Source organism: Thermobia domestica, chromosome 10 (assembly GCF_964235325.1).
Source record: "Thermobia domestica chromosome 10, izTheDome1.hap1.1, whole genome shotgun sequence".
In the NCBI taxonomy this organism is placed as follows: domain Eukaryota; kingdom Metazoa; phylum Arthropoda; class Insecta; order Zygentoma; family Lepismatidae; genus Thermobia; species Thermobia domestica.
Genome location: NC_137463.1, coordinates 44,197,121 through 44,214,620, shown reverse-complemented (window position 1 = coordinate 44,214,620; position 17,500 = coordinate 44,197,121). Strand labels below are relative to the sequence as shown.

At 36.3% G+C, this 17,500-nt stretch overlaps 1 protein-coding gene and 1 long non-coding RNA gene across 2 annotated transcripts in view; both read right to left on the bottom strand.

Moving 5' to 3' along the window:
* LOC145661448 (ubiquitin carboxyl-terminal hydrolase Usp2-like) overlaps positions 1-7,165 on the bottom strand; it is an 89,445-nt gene extending 82,280 nt beyond the window's left edge. The window contains exons 1-2 of the mRNA XM_081726758.1: positions 7,160-7,165; positions 5,979-6,941 (exon numbers count right to left, since the gene is read on the bottom strand). Coding sequence (XP_081582884.1) covers positions 5,979-6,941; positions 7,160-7,165 — 969 coding nt within the window. The remainder of the gene's footprint in view (positions 1-5,978; positions 6,942-7,159) is intronic.
* A 46-nt stretch (positions 7,166-7,211) lies between these two features.
* LOC145662475 (uncharacterized) overlaps positions 7,212-17,500 on the bottom strand; it is a 59,046-nt gene continuing 48,757 nt past the window's right edge. Inside the window, exon 3 of the long non-coding RNA XR_014127058.1 lies at positions 7,212-7,349. This is a non-coding gene — a long non-coding RNA (uncharacterized LOC145662475). The remainder of the gene's footprint in view (positions 7,350-17,500) is intronic.

Here is a 17,500-nt window from a genome sequence, read left to right as displayed (position 1 = left end):
ACAAGACGAACATGATGACCCCCCCCCCCACACACACACAACGTTGAGCGAAGAGTTAACTATTACGAGAGAAAACTAAAAGACTATTATTATAGAAGAAAGAATACACACAGAAGGGTTCTCAACCCCACCTTGAGAGCTTAAGCATCCACCAATCATCCACTGTGCTTTAGAAAGAATAAAGCCGACTGTTTCACATGTGGCAGCAAGTACTGAAGCTTTCAGAAGAGTAATGAGTAACAAGTTTCTGCCATTTTCCATTTATTTTTACATTTTTCTTAGAAAACTGCCAATGCAAAACATAAATCACATGAAAAAGTCACTTTACCTCCCGAAAAAGTGACTTTTAGTGACAAATTTGAAAAAAGTAACTTTTAGTGACCAAGTTAAAAAAAGTAACTTTTAATTTAAAAAGTCACACGCTATGAGCCCTGCAATATAGAAGAGGAAAGAAAATAGAACAGGTGACTAGTTTTCGATACCTAGGTAGTATTATTTGTGATGAAATGAAGTGTGAACGCAAAATAAAAGCAAGAATAGGAATGGCGAAAGAATCGTGTAAGAGGGCGAAAAATATTTCGTCGGTGCTTGATTAAAGAGTTGAGAAAAAGACTCGATAAAATGCTTTGTGTGGAGTACTGTACTGTATAAGTCAGAAACACGGGTATTACGCAAAAATGACTTGAACCTTTAGAAATGTGGGTATGGAGAAGAGTGGAACGGAATTCGCTAGGTCGAGCACAAGACGAATGACAGTGTGTTAGAAATGGCGGGGGAAAAAAGAATAATTTTAAATATTATTAGGAAGAAGAATAGAAACTGGTTGGGACATTGGCTAAGAAGGAACTGTATCATGAGGGACGTGCTAGGCGGCATGGTGGCAGGAAAGGGGAAGGGGACGAAGAAGACTACGAGTAATGGACGATATCGAAACAGAAAAATCATGCGTGAAGGCGAAGAGGTTAGCGGAAGACTATGGAACATGGAAGTTTTTCAGGTGCGGCAAGTGACCTGCCAATAATGGCAGAATGTCTATGATGGTGATGATGATATATATAAAGTTATTATTTAATTTAATATGATTATCAAATAGCAACATAAGATGAATGTCACAAAATTGAACTTGAATGAAGAAAGAATATTTAAATTGATTAGAAGAAACTAGTAAAATGAAAGCATCAGAATTCCAGTACATTTCAATGAAAACACAAAAATAGTTCCCATATTAATCAATGGGTTAAAAAATAAAGATGGCGCGGGTGTTCGACAATGTTGATACTTGCAAAATACAATTAAATAAAATTAATATTATTTTCAAGGGCCTTCACATAATGGAGAAACCAAATTTCTGGGCTACAAAAGACTTAGCAACAAGTCGTCGAGAGTAGAAAAGATCTTTCAAAACGCTTACCAACGTCTTTAAAGAAAACCTTACAACCTCCCTCTGTAAGTTTCTTGTTTGTACAAAATAATACTATTGAGTAAGCAAGTCTCATCTTTCTCACTTAGTTCGTCACTAAAGCCTGCAACATCGTGATTTAAAGACGTATTGTCTGACAACCAACGCCATGGCCCTGACATCTCATGGCGGCACATATTACACTTTTATCCATTTCCTACGAATGCAAACGCCTGACGACTCCCTACACCCAAGTTAACGTCGCATTCGGTGACAAGTACCAGTAACTTCGCACAAAAATTCTTTTAAATACAGCTATCGATCCCACAGTTCGAATATGCACTGAACTCGAACCTGAATGAAATCAGTCTTCATGGGAAAGATATATATATATATATATATATATATATATATATATATATATATATATATATATATATATATATATATATATATATATAAAACTAATTATAACGCGAAATTTTATTAAATTACAGTGAGATGAATCAGTCCGTTAATGAGATGAACGCTCAATGATCTATAACGCATAAAATGCATTACCTGAGCGCTCACTGCTTTGAATAAAAAATGGAATGAAATCTTTCAGTTTTATGTCCCACGATTATGCCATCTAGATTAAAGGAGACGCTGATGATGAGTAATGAATGCAATAGTGGAATGCATAGTGGGAGGAAATGGAAAAACCCCGAGAAAACACCTCACACACGCACCACAAAGACTTTGTCCACCACAAGGTCTACTTGGCGCAAGCTGGAATCGAACCAGGATCCCACGCAGTGGCGGATCTACAAGATAAAAACTGGAAAGCTAGAACCCAGACTATAATATCACGACTTCCCTATAAACTTTCAAAAATATATAAATAACAGCTTAAATTAGTTTTGTCACTCTAAAACCTGGGGGCCTAGACCCCCCGGAATAGATTTGAATGAAATTAGTAGTTGTTATACAGATGTGTAGATGGCGAGAATTGACTACACCTAGTGGCGCCGTCACGGCAAACGTAAGAACTAAATGTTTCTACGCGTTTTCACCAGACTGCATCGCTTCAGTGCTTAGCCGAAGTAACAAGAGATAGGGTGATTCAGACAACACAAACTATTTTAGTAATATTTTTTCTAAATACTAAATAATTACGTAGATAAATTTTAATATTATTCTTAGATCCCTTAGAACATTTAAAACGGAAAAATAAATAAGAACCAGGACGGCTAAGTATCCTTAATATTTTAGAACAACACACCTCGTACAATATTTTGGGTACTAAATGTAATTGGTAGTACGTGTGAACCATTTGTTTAAATAATTATTCCTTGTTGAATATTTGAACTGGTTGCAGAAAGGACCAAAGTCACATTTTCCTGAAATTAGGGTTTACGAACTTTTTCGATTTTTCTAGAGGTAGACATAACTTTGTGTATACAAAGGGCAAGTGTAGGAAGTGTTACCAACGGTGTTAACAGGTTGAGCGCAAGAAAAGTCTACAGCCCTGGATTTGAACAGTTTTTCTTTGAAATGAAATGAAATGAAATCTTTAAGTTTTACGTCCCACGCTTATGCCGGTTAGGCTAAAGGAGACGGTGATAATGAGAGATGAGTGAAATGGTGGAATGAAGGAAGTGGGAGGAAACGGGAGAACCCCGAGAAAACCCACGAGCACGGTGTTCGTCCACCACAAAGTTCACTTGGCGAGGGCTGGGATCGAACCCGGGACCCCAAGCACCAGAGGTGAACGCTCTACCACTGAGCCACCGCGCCCCCCCAGTTTTTCTTTGGTATCTCAATACTACACAGAATGAACCTAAGTCCTTTCTGCAATCACCAATTAATTTAAAGAAACAGATTTGTAGCCAAAATTTGTTATCAATAGTGAACAGCAACGACTGTGAGAAGTTTGATCCCCATGTAAAACAAATGTCAAAAAATAAAAAAATAAAATAAATAAATAAAATCGAAGAAAAATTCGACATGATACAGCTTTTTCGCTAATTGACTTCAATAAATTAGTTTAATATTTTAATTCTAATTTATTACATAAATCTTGGCATAATAGTACTATTTGGCAGCCATTCAAAGTTTATTTTGATTAACGCATTTCCTCCAAGCCAATTCTATACATAAAAGCGTTGTTCAGAAATGTATTTTGAAATTCCTTTCAGTTATCTTTACATGCGCAATTCATCGATGCTAAGATGTTTTCACACTCTTAGCAATTACGAACTAAGAGCTAAACGGATACTCCTAATGAACGTCAAGTAGATAAGATTGTTATAATGAACACTGTTAACATGATATTAGTTGCCCTACTTCACGCTTCAAAAGTCCTTCATTTTATCGATCCTAAACAGCCATCCTGTGCTATTTTCATGGGGAACTTGTCGAAGGCATATTCATTGATATTTATATTGGTAAGAATAAGAGTAAGATATTAGAATTGGATTCCTTACACTGCAAAAAAGGTAAAATTCAGTAACGAGTATGCCACGGAAGTTAATATTGTATAGATAACTTGCAAACACGGTAATAAAAGCACAAGGGTAAAATTAGTAACACGGTGGCAATATTTATTCGTCGCCTCTTATAAACTAATTAATAATATAATCTGGTCTCGTAGTGGCACGACCTTTAACTGCAACAAAACACTGAGAAAGCAAAAATAGTAGTCTTGTTCAAAATACTGACCACTGACTTCTTTTTAAAGAAAATCTTGGACTCTTCTTCGTACGCGGAAGTACTGTATATTAGACTCTTCTTCGTACGCGGAAGTATATTAAACACGGGTGAGTCATTTTGGGTTGTTTAAGGTCATTATCTCAAACCCAAATACAGAACTGAGCCCTCTTGTGGCTATGCGAACGCGCCTTAGGTGTAGGGTTCGGTTCCCGGAGGGAGCTTTTGTTGTTCGGATTCCACGTTAAGCTGCAGGTCTACATCTCACATAGCCTCAGTGCTGAAAGGGACGCTAACCTAAAAATAAAATATTAAACCAAATAGAGAACTGTTCTAGTTTTGATTATTAAAATAACGCCTAGTAAAAAAATGCGTGGCATGCATGCATACATACATACATACACACACACACACACACACACACACACATATATATATATATATATATATATATATATATATATATATATATATATATATATATATATATATATATATATATATATATATATATGTGTGTGTGTGTGTGTGTGTGTGTGTGCTCTTTATCTGAACTACATGTTCTTTATCTACGAAATGAATAAAAATAATTTGCCCTCCACTTAAAAAATCCAATAAATTAGAATAAAATTCACTAATTTGTAGCTAATAGTGCCAAAATGAAAATGTTGAGTAGAGTCCATATTTTACTTCAGAACTGATGGGACATATAGGCACGCGCATTCTTCTGGGGATCCACAATGAATACTAGATGGCCTATTTTTCACTGAGCAGTGTTAGGCACATAGGCCACATTTTTACATTAAACCGAACTTTTCAATTTTTGGCACCTAGCACGGATTTTATATTCAGTCTACAAATATCCAACTGGTGCTCACTTTCAGCCGTGTCATTGAACCATGCACCTCTGAGCTCTATTTACTGAATACATTTGAGTTGCAAAATGACATCATAACACAGGGGCCGATCCAGGACCGACTTCTGGGGGGGGGGGTTGTCATACTGCTACTTTTAAGGGCTCCAAACTTTGGGATGGGTTTTATTTATATATATAAAATAAGAAAGTTTCCTCTTCTGGGGGGGATCGCCCCGATCGTCCCCCCTGGATCCGCCCCTGTAACGAAATAATATTGAGTTTCACTTCCCATTAAGTGCAATTATTTATTTTTATTTTATTTTTTTGCTCGAAATCCTAAACACTCCTCACACTAAAATGTAAATAAATTTCTGGAATCAATTAGACACAATCATAAACCCCAATTTACTCCTTACTAAAACAATTTGAATTGTGCACCACAATAATACATTTGAGTTTATTCATGACTCGGAGAAAGTATGTTGAATAAACACTACAATAGCATTTACTAAACTATACATTAGATTCAAATATCATAACTTCTGGCATTTTCCCTTATTACTTTCAGAAAGTACCGGTCAATTAACAAAACGGAATCCTTAAAACTCGTAATTTATGCTTTGTAGGTTAAAAAAGACAAATGATAAATAAAAGGGAATTGTAAGATTGATAGAATGATATGGAAGAAAATTAAAGAAAGAAAAAAAAAAAAACTGATACAGTGTTTGTCTACCACAGCCTGCGATCGGATCTGGCGGTTAATGTAAGCAGTGATTTCTGTCTTAGAGAAAAGTCCGTTGTTTTTACGTTGCTGAAATTTTTATTCATATCCCGAAGTTATCGTAAGACCTTACATGACAAAAGTATGCACTCTTTGCATCATTTGGCATAAATCGTACAATCTTTTGTTTACTTAATTTAAAACTAGAATCTTTAAAACAAAGGAGAAAACTAATATACATATATCACGATAGAAGGCATTCCACCATTTAGTGCACAAAGCATGCAAAATAATATAAAAACAGTACTTACATCTTCGTCGTCCTCAACACCATTGACAGAGGTTCTGAGTCTGGTCCGAGAAGAGGATGCAGCTGAAGTTTGGAAACGATAATGGGGCGGACTGGATCTAGAAGAGGACGGTTCAAGGGTTGGATTCGTTCGGCGTCCTGCCATAGGAGAGGCCGGAGCCTTTTCCTCGCTAGTGGAGGAGGCCGAACTAGAACTGTTGGCTTCCTCCTCAGAGTCGGAGGTCGACTCGGTATCAGGGACGGGTTTGGTGGGTTCAGTTGTAGGGGACGGCGAACCCGCGTGGAAAGTCCCCCTCCCATTCTGGACGTTCTGACTGTCGTCAAATCGACGACGTATCTCAGCAACAGATGGCCTATTTCCATTGTCATCATCTTCATTGTTGTCAGAATCGGATGTAACAGTATTATTGTTATTGTTGCTGGCTCTTGTACATTCGCCATTGCTGATAGTTACCTCTGTTGTCCTTTTGTAGTCGCTGCCACTGGTATAGCTGGAACCACCGACGCCTCTTGCTAGCCTGGAGGAGGTGGTTGTGGTTGTTGTCGAGCCGCTATTCGAGTCCAAGCTAGAACCCAGTCTATTTAAAGTTCTACTCCGGATAGTACTTGTACCAATATCATTCAGGTAAGATCTCATCCGACTGGTTTCGACCCGGTCGTTAGTTTCCAGCCGATACTTGCTTGCCACATCTGTTGAAGTACGAGTAGCGCTATAATCTCTACTGGAACTTCTTTGTCGACTGATTGTTCCATAGCTTGAAATTCCTGAATCTCTGCTTCGGCTGGAATCTCTAGATCTAAATGTAGAAGTAGTAGATTCTCGCGTCTCACTTCGATCACGTGAATACCGACTGGGTTCTTTGGATTCTCTACCAGAATCTGAGGTTAATTCGGATGAAGTGGAGTTTTGTCGTGAATATAATGATCGTGATGGTGAAGTCCTTACTGATGTGGAGGTAGAAACCTGGAACGGTATTCGGAAGTGTAAGTACTACTACTGCTGGAGCTCGACTTGTAATCCAAAGAAGGTCGTGGAGGACGTGAGGCCAGATAAGATGATGCACTTGTATACGAAGACGCAATACTATAAGGTCGTTCGACACTCGAAGTTCGATACTCAGAAAAGCGGCTCGCAAAGGATGGTGAGGTATAGGATCTGCGGGTGATGGACGGTGACGGAACAGGCATTCTGGATGTGTAGCTCACTGGTTCCGACACCGTCACATCCCCGCTGGAGTATGGCATGAGAAAGGCTAGGTCACGCCGGGTTAAAAAAGGGATAGGCGCGAACAAGAGTTGACGGTAGTAGTCAGAACATGAAGATCTAACCGGTTCACCTGCCTATGGTTAAATTCTGTGCCGCCACCAGAATCTGAAATTAGAAAGAAAAACATCAATAAGTGAAAGTTGTGAAAGTAAATTACACAGAAAATAATTAAGACATCTGTGTTTATATTTATAATGTTCTTTAACAATCAACTGATAGTGGAGAGTCCATGGTTTATGTAAGTACGAGATTTGCTCAAAAACATTCAAAGCTTATTTTGGGGTTAAAAAAAAAATGTAGTTACGAAGGCATGGTTTGATCACGTAAGTAATCCTAATGCGCATTCTTATTTTTTTTTTTTTCAGCCTACTGAAACAGTATCGCCGTCGGACCGTCGATGAGTAAGGAGGTGTGGGAGCCGTCGGAATTTCGTTTTTGACAAAATGACAAACACTTAAAACAATGCTAATCCATTAAATCTTGTGTCAAGGTTGAAGAACCCCACTTAACATGATCCACAAGATTAGACATGGCTTCTGAGAAGAAACATTTGATATAGACTTTCCTTGTGAAACCTGTACTTTGTCAGGCTTCCTACTCTCCCAACATTGCTCCATGCGATTTCAGGATTTTCCACGCTGAAAATGCCGCTGGAAGGAACCAGATTTTAGTCCGGAGAAGGATTCATGCACGATGGGACAGAGCAGGTGTGCAAAATTCCGAAGGAGACGTTCCAGCGCTGCTTCCAATAGTTTGAGATCCGTTAAGACAAGTACAGCAGCATAAAGGGACTATTTTGAAGATTATGTAATATTATGGTATCTGAACACACATTTTTTATTAATAAAATATACACTTTTATGAATAAAACTTGATACTTTAAAAAAAAAAACTCGTATTGCTAAAATTGAAGAAGGAAATATAACACATTGATCTCCGGAAAGACAATTTTTAGGTTATTGTAACTGTTCTTTTTGAAATTATATAAACCGAACGCAAACATGCAAAAAAAAAAATTCCATTTCAAAAATGAGTACTGTTATTTTCTGTTTGAAAATTGGCATGTAGTTAATCAATGAATTTATTCTTATTACGTTAATTATCGCAAATTCCTATAAAAAATGAAGGTAAACTTTAAAAAAATGCATAAATAGATAAATAAATAACGGAAAATATATGGATGTATAAAGAAATCAATATAGTAGTAAGTGTCTATGTTTCTGCTCAGGGCTTAATACTCGAAGTCACGCGATTGCTTCCGTTAAAGAACGCTATAGCGAGAAAAACGAAATCGAATTCTTTTTTAAGTGGACGAGTTAGCTAAATGCGGAAGACGCTAACCTCTGTATATAAAAAGTAAAAAAGAATGTTCTAACATGTGTTACAGAGAATTTCCACTGTGAAACTATAGACAATCTTAAGTAAACATGGGCTTTCGTTCATCTATCAACGATGAAAAACAAATTATTTAACCGGATGATGCAATTAGTTTAATCGGTCATTCACATCGCCGGGTGGACAGCATTCTTTTGACAACATTTCAAGAGTTTGATAACAATAAATCATAACTTTTGGTATTTCTCTTAAAAATACTAGCTTATAATACAGGATGCTTATAAAATATGTAACTAACGTAAGATCTAATCATTACGTTTTCTAAATGTTAATCGTACATGTTTACCACTTTTCTTCCTCAAATGTTTTACCAAATCTAATAAACTGTATGTTATCTAAATGTTAATTGTACTTTAAATATCTACAAATTCTCTTCCTCAAACGTTTAGAAATTTCATAAATAGTACTTTTGTGCTCCTTATTTTTCCTCCTCAAACGCTTCATATTATCTAAATTTTAATTGTACTTTACATGTTCACATCTTCTCTTTCTTGAACGTTTCACTGACATCTAATAAAACAACATATTATCTATAAGTGTACTCATGTCCAAAATTATTGTCGCATGCCTATTACCGTACTATGTTGTTGTACGGATATAATTTTATAACGAATTCGTCCGGTATTTCTTATAATGTTAGTATGCGTATAATGGGCAAAGACATGTATGTGGAAAATTTCATGTCAAAAGAGCAGTAAATAAGAACGATAAAACGAAAATAAAAGTTTCTTGTTTATTTAGCAACATTTTGTTTTAATTATTCTAATATCCGTATTTATAATTCTTTTCCTATGAAATTTACCACAAGTATACATTTCCCGATTATACACATAGTATCAGTATTAAAAGTATCCTGCAAAATCATCATCAAATTATATTCTTAAAGAAGACAGTTATAGAAATGCGACTATCATTTTGGACATGAGTTTACATATTAATCGTGCTTTACATACCCATCAATTTGATTCCTTAAAAGTTTTGCCTACATTAAACAAACACATATTTTCTAAATATTAACTGCACTTTTATCCCCTTCTTTTCTCTTCCCGAAACGTTTTGCTTTCTTAGGGCTAACACAAACTGTTCCACGTCTGTTCAACGAACTTCGTTATTGAATTCTCTCTCTCTATTCTCTCTCTCTCTCTGTGTGTGTGTGTGTATGTGTATGTGTATGTGTGTGTGTGTGTGTGTGTTATTTGGAATTTTTTCAATTTTGAGCCCTCCATCGATAGAGCATCAAAAACTATCTGAGAGAGTGATGGCATTTTTCGCGTCCCTCTTACCGTTCCCGTGATATTGACCCAAAAAATGGCCGATTTCGGGAGATTTAAGGAGCCATATCTTGGGAACCGTACGTCATAAGCAGACCACATTGATCAATACCTAAGAGGATGGTGAACATTTTGGTACCAAATAGTAACCGGTGGCCACTGAACAATTGGCCACCGTTCCCCAGATATTGGTCAAAAAAGTTCGGATTTCGGTATTTAAAGAGTCATATCTCGGGAACCGTAAGTCACAAAGAGATGATATTTTGCAAATTTTTTAATTTTGAACCCTCCACTTTGAGCATGTCTTCGTAAAACAACATATCATAGAAAGTGTAAAAGAACTCTTAAAAAAACAAAACACATGTGGGAAAAAAATGAGTTCTCCAAGGAAATTATAAATGGATAGATATAGGCTATTACAAGAATTGTTTAATAAGTATAAAGTACATAGAACAATTATTGGTATAAAGCCTATAGAAGCTAATAAGAAAAAATAATTCTTTTTAAGTTCGTTCTGGCAATGCTATTGAAGCATTTGCAACTGTTTTTTTTTCTTCTTGTTTAATATTTTGGAAACGAAATCAAAATATGCAAGCATCAATTCCTTTATCTGTTTGAATTTCTTATCATAGAACATATTTAATACACGAAACTGGTTTAGTTCTTTATAAGCTTTTGGTTCTAAAATCGATTTTTAAGAAAATCCCCTTTTCTATCTTATGGTCTATCTTATGGACATTGATATGCACATTTGTTGGAAACGTTGCAAGCATGACTGTACTTTACTAACTTCAACATCGAAAGATTCTAGTAAAGAGAGAGAGAGAGAAGCCATGTTACCTCTTATCTTACTTCACTTCTTCTGACTATCTGGAAGCGTGAATTCACATTTAAATTGTGTCAAGTCTTGTTTTATATATTGCAATCAATTATAACGTTGTTAGTTACGAATAAAGCAAATGATACAAGAACTAGATAGAGCTCAATCTTGCAGTAATATACTTTACTCAACTCTAATCCGAGATAATCTTAAATAGAATTCAATAATGTATTAACTTGGGGAACAAACCAAATCGTCTGTCACATCAACTTACACACTTCACACTTGTTACTCTTTACTGCACTTGCCTTTTTGCTGCAAATCTTTATAAAGAACTGATTCTTCTAAATCAATGATTGACAACCTTGTTTATCTTGCACCTCCCTTCGTGAATATTGCATCTTTCAGGCCCCCTCCGCCTCCTTGTTGTTAGTTGATCTGACCACTTTTGCGATTTCAGTTGTTGCATTGAATTCTCCAATTTTCAATAATAATAATCACTGATTTCTCCAGCAATACTTCTGCATACCATTGTAAAGTGGTGTTATTTATACAAGCTTTTTCTTAATGGAACCACAGTTCTTATTCACTATCTTGTATTCCCACGGTATTTAATTCAACGCCTCCATATTATAATGTTCGTAATATTTGTGATTAGGAATATAGTTTCCTTGTTTGCTCTTCACGACCCCCGCTCCCTTATATTGGAAACCACTGTTCTAAACCAATATTCAGAAAAGTCTCCTAAACAACCGAATCGTGCAATTACAAACACTTTTAGATTGTTTTATTCCATCAATATCTACAAGACAAGAACTGAGGCTATCTCATATCGAAATCCCCCTCAATGGTTTCTTCACGTCAGCACATACGTTCGGTGTTGTAAATCTCATCACAACTTAACTATACCTCAAGTCCTCGAATACTGCCATAATAAGATCTTAGATTAGTGTTTTATAATAATACCCTGAATGCTACCTGAAAGGCGAAAAAAAAAAAAAATGAAAACTTTCTATGGCTTACGGTACCAGAGGTATGGCTCCTTAAATCTCCCGAAATCGGAACTTTTTTGGGCAATATCTCGGGAATGGTAAGTGACGCGAAAATTCCACCAGTTCTTCCACATAGTTTTCGATGCTCCATCGAATAGTGGACTCAAAATTAAAATAATTCGCAAATAAAACAAACAAACAAACAAACAAACAAACACACACACACACACACACACAGAGAGAGAGAGAGAGAGAGAGAGAGAGAGAGAGAGAGAGAGAGAGAATTCAGTAAAGAACTTTTTAAGTTCGTTGAAAATCAAAATGATCAATGACACAATTGACGGATTCCCTGCAGAAGCAAGGTAAATCATATTTGCACCAGTAATACTATTATTATAAGGGCTCTGTATAACAGGGAAAATTGATTTGCCTTGTTACTGCAGCAGGGGGTTTCTTAATTGGCGTAACGAGAAAGTGAAAGAAAAAAAAAACGTGAATCACAGGAAAGAAAGTAAATGCCAACAATACCAGTGATCTACTAGTCGACAGTATCTTCATACGTAACATGTAAACCACAATCAAATGCCATGTTATATTCATAACCGGATATGCCACATAGAAATTTTCCAAGTGCAACACGAACTGACAAATCAAGGTACTGTTCATTAATTACTACACTCCTCTTCAGTAAGATCGTTACGAACAGGTTACGCCATTACCCATATTCACTCTTAATTGCCAATCACCGAAATTAATTACTTGTTGGCTCGGTGATGAAAATTAGGCTTGGATTACATATTACAAAGTAGATGCAGAGCTACGAAATAATACAATCAAAGATAAATCGAGGTAGCAGAAGACAAAATATCCACAGCCAAATAGTCTATTTGATTCCAAAAAAGAATCTGTGTGTACAAAAGTTTAGGCTGGGCTCAAATAATTTTAATACAAAATACGGCTATGTTGAAATTTTTTACTGAGAATGATTTTGAGACCTTTTTTTTTTTTTTAAGGCATGAAGTAAACACTAATGCTTCGCTTGAATGTATGCGTACACATTTAATTACAAAATAATAGACTAAAGCACATATTACAAACGTTAACTACAACACAGTTATTTATTACACTCAGCAACAAGTTTTTTTTCTTCCTTCCCTCCCTTTGGTGTTAATGTTATTTCCGTTATATAACTTCTACAAATACCAGGACAGTCAAAAAATTCCCGGAATGTTCTAGTTTTGGCATTTATGACGTAACCGCAATAAGTCTTGTACAGTATAGTCCTTAGATGTTCTAGCTAGGTAATTATGAATTTGACAAGGTCATAAAAGGCAATGTACGAGAAGTGGAGTTGGACGGAGGAGTCTGTGGTGATTAATTCACGCAGTACAAGCAACACTCAAACATCAAATGAAATTAAATATTTTTTTTAAAGTTTTACGTCCCACGATTATGCCGCCTAGTCTAAAGGACATGGTGATGATGAGAAATGAATGAAATGGTTGAATGAAGAAAGTGGGAGGAAACTAGAGAACACTGAGAAAACCCATGCACACGCTGTTTGTCCACCACAAAACTCACTTGGCGCGAGCTGGGATCGAAGCAAGGACCCCATGCACGAGAGATGAACGCTGTACCACTGAGCCACCGCGCTCACACATCAAATACATTAAAACAGAAGGAAAAATTGGTCTCAAAAGTACCAGTTTCGCCACTGTACTAGACGTTATCAAAACTGAAGTGATGGATGAACTTTGGAAGATACCAAAAGAGGTCTTTCGTCGGTGTTTCCAGCAATGGCAGGAGTAGTGGAGTAAGTATGTTCCGAAGATGCCTATTTTGAAGGTGATGTAAATGTGTACTTACATTGTAGCAATAAAGAGGTGTAACAACATTCCGGAAACTTTTTGACTGCCTTGGTATTTTCGTAATGTAATATATTAAACAACCTTTACTTTTCCAATACATTTTATTTTACCTCTTAAAATAAAAGATTCAAAATATGAATAAATAAAAAAGACACTACATCTAAGATCTCTACACGAAGAACACACAGTATATCAAACAGGTCCGTAGCCGGCCCGATTTCTTCGAGAGGACAGAAATGAATACTGAGGGGGCACTGACAAAGATATCAAGTAAGACCACAAATTGTTTATGTATTTATTAGTTATGGAATCTGTATTTATTAAAATAAATAAAAAAACGAACAGCTCTAGCTCCTTTGACAAAGGATATAATTATTATAATGATAAATATTACGGTACACAAATGCAAGAATCCGAAGGTTCGTCATTACCATATAAATACTTTAAAAAATAAGTTTAGCTATTACATTCATACTCCACTTACACAAAACAAAAGTTTCGTGACTTGACTCCCATCACTTCTGTCTCATTTTACGTAAGTTTCATTTCATTAACGTCCAGAAATAATAGAAACAAAACTACTGAGCGCAAAGTATTTGTTCCACTATTTATTAATAGGAAAAAATTTACACCCTTCTCTTTAAATCTGAACATTTATCATGCTATAGTAACTTCAGGATTGGGATTATGAATTAGATTCCTGGGTTTTCGGCATCTATGGCCATGTTAGCCCACCATATACGAGCGAAACGTTCTTCGGCTATCTACAGTGGTGTCCAATTATAATAAGCCTGAGGGCCATAACTGTCTTTACTAGTAAGGTGGAGGGCCGCAGATAATAATAATAATAATAATAATAATAATAATAATAATAATAATAATAATAATAATAATAATAATAATAATTATTATTATTATTATTATTATTATTATTATTATTATTATTATTATTACACTACAAAAGAAAAATATAAAAAATATATTTGAAATATTACATATTGTGTTCAATGTGACTAATGAGGGTGACTAGCAGCGTTTACAAGGGCTGGGGTATCTACATCCATTCCTCTTGTAAAAGATGTAACCCGCAGAAGATGGAAAAGAGAAGAATCTTTAAGGCAGTTTCTGGAGTGATTCTTTGCAATTTTCATGGTGGAAAATGCACTTTTACACAGATAAGTACTACCAAACATTGACACTATTTTCCGACACAACACACAAAAGCTAGGGAAACGTTTGTTAGAAAGTAGTCTGAAAAATCTACTCCTTTCTTTGTTCTTATCTGAAACAATGGGTCAGCCTGAAAGTCACAAAGTTCGAGCTGTAAGTGTGGAGCTTGTTCTTCGATGTTTATTTTCAATGGATTAGTAAATATTGCAATGCCGTCTTGTAGTTTGTCAAAATCTGAGAATCTCGCATTAAATCCATTCATGATACTCTCGATGTTTCTACAGAACTCAGAAAAATTAAACGCTTCCTTTTCAAACTCTAATGTCAGACGATTGCAACTTGGAAAGTATGCTAAATTGTGTTTATCACAAGAAGTGGTGTATTTCTTGCGCGCTATGGCTTCTAGGCAAATTTCGAGGAAGAAAGGGTCTGATTTAAAAAGCTAGATCAAATATAAATTCGTTCATTGAAGTAATCGTCCCTTTCAGCAACGATTACATTACCGACTCCAGTGTTGTCTTGGATGTCTGCGTCTTTTTGTTGTATAGAAGCGCTAAATGGATGCCTCATTTCGAAAGAAGAGTGGAAACATTAAATGACTGCATGAATATAAATTAAAATATCAGTTATAACAATCGTAAATCATGAAAGCTTTGTGGGCCGCAGAAAATGGTTTGGCGGGCCGCATGCGGCCCGCGGGCCGCCATTTGGACAGCCCTGGGCTATCACATTGCCCGAAAAATTGGGGAGGAAAAAAAGGAATGGGTGAGAAAGGAAGCGGCCTGGCCCTGTTAGGTACTATTCCGGTATCTGCCTCGTATGAATGAAGAAAACTTCACTCAGGATGGCTTCCCTGAAAAGGCTGTTACACTTTTTGAATTCGGAATTGTTCGCGCCAAAGGCGAGAGTGTTAGCAACTACTCTACGCGGGGCTACTATAGCAACTTCAGATGACATGTGTGAGTACACATTAAAAACCTACATTTTATTTACTGCTTGCATTTTACCACCTCCCAAAATAAATAAGTCTGTAGTTTATGTCCGCAGTTGTTGTAGAACTCGACACAACTATTCTTTGGAAGTACATCTGGTCACTCGCTTTGGATGCCTGTCATGGTGCAATAACAGTTTACTTGGGCTTCAAATTCGTGAAATAGAGAATGCAAATGGAAGATGTTCAGTGCATCTAATAAGAAACGTAACATATTACGCAGAAATGAATAAATTGCACTAAATCGAATTTCCTACTTATAACTGCAAGAATTTCAAATCTGGTTTTAAGTCAATTTAAAAAATTTCTACAACGTTCTACGAGGCACACGTAATATATTATATATATATATATATATATATATATATATATATATATATATATATATATATATATATATATATATATATATTCTTGAAAAAAAAAGTTAGAGGAAATTTATTGTGATTATCTGCCGCCTAATATTGCAGCCAGTCCAAAACTGATGTCTAAAGCACTTAACTGTCATTAAAACGCTTCGATGCAAATCATTTTTTCACGCGAAGAAAATGAAATAATAATAATAATAATAATAATAATAATAATAATAATAATAATAATAATAATAATAATAATAATAATAATTGGAGTAAGGTCGGGGCTGTAAAGGGGGTAACTGATTAGTTCCCATCGAAATCTTTGAAATATCTTAACATTATGAGGAGCTGTTGTGTGCGGGCGAGCGTTGTCATTAATCAGAATAATTCTAGACCATAGCATTCCTCTCAGTCAATTTTGGATGGTACGTCGCAGATTACTCAGTCCTTGGCAATACACGTATGCTGTAATTCTTCATCTTGACTCCAAGAATTCAACAAGACTCACACTTTTTGAACCTAAACAGGTTTCTCATTATTTCGTGATCTGATGGTGTTTGTTTCAATTTTCCGCTTTAGGAGAACGAGTGTGTTGACATTGCACTGACTGCTGCTTTGACTCCCCAGGGGCGTACGATATAGAGGCTTCATCCCCCCGTCACTATGTAAGAAAAGAGGCCACCCAATCCGCAGAGGGCCAAAAACATGTGCAATTGATATGTATCAGCATTTTTGGCATCTACCTCTCACAGAGTTGTGATAACCTAGCTTGTCAGTCACATTTCAATGCACTGTTTTAACAGACACTTCTCGAAACTCTTTGGCAAGTTCAAGTTCAGTTTGCAAAGTGCTCTATGGCACTTTCTCATTAACGCGTTCCACTAGATCGTCCGTCTAAATACTACACAATCCGCTACGCTCATCGCTATAAACTTTTGAACGTCCTTCCCGAAACTTGATGCACCATTACCTGACCTCTTCACCCATTACTGTCGGTCCGAAAATGGCACGCAATTCCTGATGGGTGTTAGCTACATTCTGTCGTTTGGTGTTCAGAAATCATATGATAGATCTCGCTTCACATTTGGCAGTATTTCTATTACAGCAACCCATTTCACCTTACTGCTACTCGTACGTACGGCCTTTCTTTGACATGTACCTCGTATTTTAGAGGCAAAAAAAAAAAAAAAAAATGGATAGGCACTGCGGGCCCGCTCTAGCCCCTTCCTGGCCACGAGCCTGATATCAAATGAAATATTACAGGTACCTGCCACAAGCAGCATTGAGTGGGAGAATGCTCATTTCTAGTGTAAAAGGTTGTTGGTTCATCCTAGACTTCGAGAGGTAGTGGTGGGCCAAACACTATGGATTGTCCCGGAGTTCCTCCATATTC